Source organism: Physcomitrium patens, chromosome 9 (genome assembly GCF_059467195.1).
Source record: "Physcomitrium patens ecotype Gransden chromosome 9, ASM5946719v1, whole genome shotgun sequence".
Classification (NCBI taxonomy): Eukaryota; Viridiplantae; Streptophyta; class Bryopsida; order Funariales; family Funariaceae; genus Physcomitrium; species Physcomitrium patens.
The window spans coordinates 14,357,155-14,363,350 of NC_143418.1; the positions used below are offsets into that span (position 1 = coordinate 14,357,155).

The following is a 6,196-nucleotide window of genomic DNA, read 5'->3' on the forward strand; positions in this document are numbered from 1 at the left end:
AATCTCTGCTTCTTGTCCCCGTGGAGCAGAACTTCCACAGGTAGACGATCATAATCTAAAACTCCTCATACGTGATATAGTAACCACTGGATCCGTGGATGGAAGAGTGTTGCAAAGGATTGGAATTGGATTGAAGAGGAAGCTTTCAATGTCTCACGTACATCATCCCGACGGTGACATTCGAACTGGTGCACCCGAGATAATTGATTCTCGTGCCAATTGTCCTGTGTGGCGTTGACATTGACATGAACAACGACGTTGACATAGACTGGAACTTAGGGTCACTACGTTGCGCTTCGCTCATGATCACACGCATGTTTTTAATGTTTAATTATGACTGTTTTGTTTTGTTTTATGTGTATTTTTTTTTTTTTTTTTTTTTTTTTTTTCTGGAACTCTTTAATCAACAGAGCCATGTTCAGAAGGTATGAATCAACTAGCCAAGTGCTAATGTCACGAAGGAAGCACAAGGGACGCTTCTCGAGGGCAGATTCCAAGAGCTACGACTTCCAGATTGCAGTGGCACAGCTTTCCTAAACCTTCGGCTTGGCTTCTCAACACTTGATTGCAAGCTGTCCTCGATGCATTCTCGCGTCTCGAATTCTTCACCAACCAGACCACGCTACCGCAACAAAACCACAAGCTCTAAGATCCGACTCTACACAACACAAACCAGTCAACAAAATGACCAGCTCAGCAGACGCCATACGAGAGACCTAGACCTGATCTCAGCGCCAGTTTCCACATACACACAAAACCTTGCAGAGGCAACCTGAAGCGAACTAACCCCAACCCACATGCCTGGTGTGCATATCTATTTCCCTCTCACACACACAATGAGAGGACACCGTTCCAACATCCCCAAACTCATAAATCCCTCTGAGATTCGGACCAAGCACCGACTCGCTAGGAAAAGCAACGGCAGAGACAAAGGTTCTGATGCTTTCTTGAACTCCCGAATGCTAGTATTCCAGACTTCAGGAAACCGTCGAATCTGGAACCCCACGTGCAAACACTGCAATCTGGTCAGTAATTTTCGGATCATAGACACACACTTGCAACCTTAGGTAAGGATAAAGTCCGGATCAGACGCACCGTCACCGTTTCAGCTGTGTGTGTGTGGATGTATATATATATATATATATATGGTTTATGAACTTTATTTTACCAAAAATTTTATTTGACTGTTTGGTTTCACAACTGTGAGACATGTTTTGCTCCATGAGTTTTGCATCAAGTACTAAGTTTGTCTTGAAATTTTATTTTTCGATTTAATAAAAAATTACACCAATGATGTTACGACAGTTCTATAAAAAATTTAAAATATATAAATTTTTTGAAATAAACAAAATGATGAAGAGTATAATATCTTACTGGATGATACTAACGAATGCAAACAAGCACACAACAACTTCGACACTTTTTTACTAACTTGTTGTCCAACTTGAATACAGAAAAGAAACAGACAGTTTATTAAAATACAAATACAAATACATTTTCAAAAACTTTTATACACACAAAACAATTTCATATGAATATCATAACTCTTTAATAGAAGCCATACATTTTATTTTTTACAACATATTTTAATGATAAAGTTATTTAAGTGTTACAACCACTGACTAAGAACAATATTCATCACTATTACTTAAGTAGTTTTTTTGGAATTCAAATATATTTAATGATCTGCACGAAGGTTGTGCACTTATTTCAAACTTCAAAAAATCAAACGAGGTCCTACAAAAAGAAAACATATTTCAAAAATACAACATTAAAAGAGAAATAAATAAAATAAAATAAAGATATCATTTGATGTGTTTCAGAAACTTTAATCAGAATATTCACATGTTATCAACATTTATGGTTCATAGAACAAAGCACATCACAAACACATGGCCTCACCCTAAACCCACAATCCACATAAATGCACATTTTTTGTTTAAAAAGAGATACGACGAATATTCACATTCAGATTCCCGCACACGCGGTGGAGTGGAAAAGAGGGATAAAAGGCAACTCGTGGGGCCGCGCAAGTGGGAAAAGGGCACAGAAGCGGGGATAGGGCCAGGTGGGGTGGAGCAACCCCTACCATCCGAGAGGGGCAGGGTGCTGGCGGGGGGGGGGAGTGGAGCAAGAAGAGAGGAGGGGGTGACCGGGATGTGACCGGGGATGGCCCGTGGCTGTATCGCAACCTCCTAACCCTAACCTCCGCGGCCCACCTGCCGAGGCTCCCCTTTGTCTTCCCGTGAGCCAGCCCTTCTCTCGCTCCCTCCGCTGCTTGCTTGCTTGCCTGCTCGCTCCTCTCTCTCGGTGAGTTGTTGCTTCCTTCTCTCCTCCCATCCTCTCTCTCTTTCTCTCACCCTCCCCTTTCCTCCTTCGCTAACCCCCCTCCTTGTCTTTCTGCCTGCTCACCGCGCTTTCTTTCGACGTCTTGGTTCCTTGTAGCCGTGACCGGCACCTCCCAGTGTAGTAGCTTGACGGGACGTGGTTAGTTGTTTGCAAGTCTCGTATTTGGAATGGGGTTGTGTGTTTTCGTGTTCTGCTTTTTTCTCATCTGATAGTCTTGTTGGATGGAGTTTTTGGTTGTTGTGTCTCCGATTGGTTCAATGTGTCTTTCGCCGTAGCTTGGTGTTTGTTGTGTTGTGGGGGACCAGGGTTTGGTTGTATATGGATGGCGGGTTGCATTGTGAGTCGTTTGCAATCGTTCTATTGGTTTGTTGTTTCTGCTAGGGGTTTTTTTCTCTTGGTTTTTTTGTTTGTCCTGTGTCGGTGAAGTGATCATGAGAACGAGATGTAAACGACCATGGGTTGATGAGATAGGGGGGTTCTGAGTGTTGGTGGGTTAGGGGTGAACTTTGGGAATATATTTGTGGGTTTGTGTGATGCCGTTTTCTGGTCGTGATTGAGGCGATGTGATTGTCCTCGTTGATCATTCCTACTCTGTGACAAGAATATGGGTCAAGAGTATTACATTCAGAGCGAGGGGAATTCTTGTAGCGCTTGGCTTCTCCTTGAAATTTTAATCTAATTCCGTGTTTCTTTGAAGTGTAAATCTGTGATTTTTACCTCTCGGCTGGTTCTCCTAGAATCTAGATGTGAGATAACTATATTGTTCTTGGTCAGATTCCGTACTGCGTAACCCACATTCGTAATTTCTCATGATCGAATCATCCGCCTTGACTGAACTGAATTCTTTGCTAGGTTGAAGAGTTTTTTCTGCATCTAAATACCTTTTTTAGTAACATATCTGTAATCCTTTTCATCTTTCGTTCGATGCAGTGATAGGTTAAACATCCCCCCTGCTTCCTCGACATCGGAGGTCTGTCGAGCAGGTCACCATGGGCAAGGGACCAGGAATGTACTCGGACATTGGCAAGAAGACCAAAGGTTTGTAACGAGAAATCCCTTAGGGTTATTCGTCAGCTTTTGTGTACCAGTTTATATTATCAGCCAATGATGCATCTCTCCATCGACGTTTCCTGCTTCTGATGCTATGATATACCTCGAAAATTCTTTTTTATTCCAAACGATCTGAGGGACGGCGTGTTCGTCGTCTACATTGTCCATTTGTGACTCAGTGAAGTGAGTTTTTTTGAATTCAACGAGAAGTCTATGTGTGCATGTTAATCACACTCCTTGACATTGTGTCCACAGATCTTCTCAACAAGGACTACACATATGACCAGAAGTTCGTCATTACCACAAACACACAATCTGGACTGGTAAACTTTTCCTGGTCATTTCGGTATTGATATTTCATCTTTTCAATTTATGATTGGATCACGATCGACGTGTGTTTGCAGCTAGTCTGTACTGTTGATGCTTTGCAGCACGGTTTTAAAATGAAAGGTGTTTCTTTGCTGTAGGCCTTCACCTCCACTGGAGTAAAGAGGGGAGAGGGATTTTCAGGAGATGTGAACACCTCATTCAAGAACAAGAACGTGACAGCCGATGTCAAAGTTGACACGAAGTCGAACGTAAGGCTTGCTGCTTTCGAGTGTAGGAAATGCTCGTTGTTCTATAACTAGGAATTTTTTTCACAAGTTTCGTTTAGTCTGAATTAATGTGTCATCCATTCTTGTTCTACAGATCTTTGCAACTGTCACCGTCGACGAATTTGCACCTGGAGCCAAGAGTGTGTTCACTTTCACTATTCCCGACCACAAGTCTGGCAAGGTATTAACGCTTTGTTACCTTAGTAAATTTTTTTGGGGTTTATGAATTTTGCGGTTCACGATGTAGTAACGAGTCTCTCACTTGTACAGCTTGAGCTTCTGTACAAGCAAGACTACTGTGGAATTAGCGGTTCCATTGGCTTGACTCCTTCACCGATTGTGGAGGCCACTGGAGCTCTCGGAAACGAGGGATTCTCTGTCGGTGGTGAGCTTGCCTTTGATACTGCCTCTGGATCCCTCATCAAGTACAATGCTGGTGTCGGTTTCGTGAAGCCCGACTTCAACGCTTCCTTGATGTTGTAAGTAAAACCTATGTGAAATTAGCTATTAGTGGCCCTAATTGTGAGGTTCGCTCCCGCTTAAATTCCTTTCCATAGCGTCCTACTTGTTTCGTTTCCCTAATTAAGAAGACTGCCGCTGTCGTACGTAGGGCTGAGAAGGGGGATCTGCTCAAGGCTTCTTACCTTCACACAGTGAGCCCAGTATCCAGAACAACTGTGGCTGCTGAAATCGCCCACAAGTTCTCTAAGAACGAGAACACCTTTACCGTCGGAGGTCTCTACGAGTTGGATACTTTGACCACTGTGAAGGCACGTTTGAACAACCATGGAAAGTTGGCAGCCTTGCTCCAGCACGAGTGGAGGCCGAAGTCTTTGATCACGTTCTCTGGGGAGGTGGACACTAAGTCTTTGGATAAGACAGCGAAGATAGGTTTGGCTTTGGCTTTGAAGCCTTGAAAAGATGGATTGTCGTTCCCCTGCTCATGAGGATTCCTCTGCAAGTTGGTGATTACGACTAGAAAGATATTCTGCGTTGTAATTTTTGTCTTTGAAGATGTGAGTGCAGTCTCTGCATTTATTATTCTCTCTTGCAGAGATGGTATGGTCACACCTAGAAGAGAATAAGCGTTTCTGAAGTGCTGCTCAAATTTAATGGACAAAAGTACTGTATTTTCCGGAAATAGTTAAGACAGTTCCCGTCTCATGTCAATTTTGGAATCTGCTTGGAAGTGGTAAATCACAGGTCTATCTGAGTTTTAGGTACAGGATGAACTTCTTAATAATGTTTGTTCTCTGCTTTTCCTTCAGTCTGTCTTAGTCTGCACTTCGGTTTCCGAAGTCTCGCACTGCCAGTTTCATACTTGCTGAAGTATGAAAAGCAATCGGATTGGAAGATCAATTCCATAGATCATCAGTTACTTCACACAGTTGAAGTAAGGTTGACCATGATAGTAGTATTTACAGGAACCGTGCTTATTATCTAGGTAACTCAGTGGGAGACTGGATACACCTGTGGTGTCATCTAGTTCAATTGAGTTTCAGATCATGTGTCGTGGCATGTGTCTTGTAGTCTACTCCAAGGTCGTACAACACTGTATGATAGAACTGGAATTAACACGTGTTCAGTGAAATGTGCGTGTTTCTTATTTTTCACAACCTCCAGTGTGGCTCCTACATCCAAGACTTCGTAATGGAGTTGAAGATATGCCTCGGCACATCGAGAATTCATCCAACTCTGTCCATTTGGCTGCTGCCTTGCTAATGGTTTATGATACAGATTGCATCCCAAGTTATCTTGCCAGCTGTCAGGTCCAGTTGGTTGTCTGAAGTTTGCATTAGAGAAAAAGGAGGGCAATTCATGCAGAGTCCGTCGTGCTAATCTTACCTTGTGTACACTCACAAACATTAGAAATAGGGCAGCTGTATTGCCACGCTCTAATGTAATTTCTAAATTGCGCTTTGAGTTTAAATATTAATCTTGAGTTTTAACCCCTTAAAAAATCTTGATAAATGTTGTGTTAGCATCATATTATCCTTGTTATCAATATCTCCTCAGTTAAAAGTTAAAAATGATGGTACTTTATTCCATTGGGCAAGTGTGGTATTTAATACTGGTTCATTTATTTATTTTAGTTTCTACATAAGATGAAATCAAGTCTTAAGTGATCATAGATAAAGCCTTCATTTTACAGTGCTACAACAAGAAAACATTTTCTGTCAATTGTATTTAATTTCTGCACA

General features: G+C 42.1%; 1 protein-coding gene across 2 annotated transcripts; it reads left to right on the plus strand.

Annotated features, from left to right (window-relative positions):
• Positions 1-2,249: 2,249 nt before the first annotated feature.
• Positions 2,250-5,165, plus strand: LOC112286994 (mitochondrial outer membrane protein porin of 36 kDa). Of its 2 annotated transcripts, none has more exons than XM_024529549.3 (7): positions 2,250-2,487; positions 3,280-3,387; positions 3,655-3,722; positions 3,867-3,977; positions 4,090-4,176; positions 4,266-4,474; positions 4,606-5,165. In XM_024529549.3, exons 2-7 carry the CDS (start codon positions 3,339-3,341, stop codon positions 4,910-4,912), a joined length of 831 nt encoding a protein of 276 aa, XP_024385317.1. In that variant the 5' UTR covers positions 2,250-2,487; positions 3,280-3,338; the 3' UTR covers positions 4,913-5,165. The 2 variants fall into 2 exon arrangements, with proteins under 2 accessions (XP_024385317.1, XP_024385316.1); XM_024529548.3 differs by having other exon boundaries at positions 2,250-2,310.
• Positions 5,166-6,196: the final 1,031 nt, after the last annotated feature.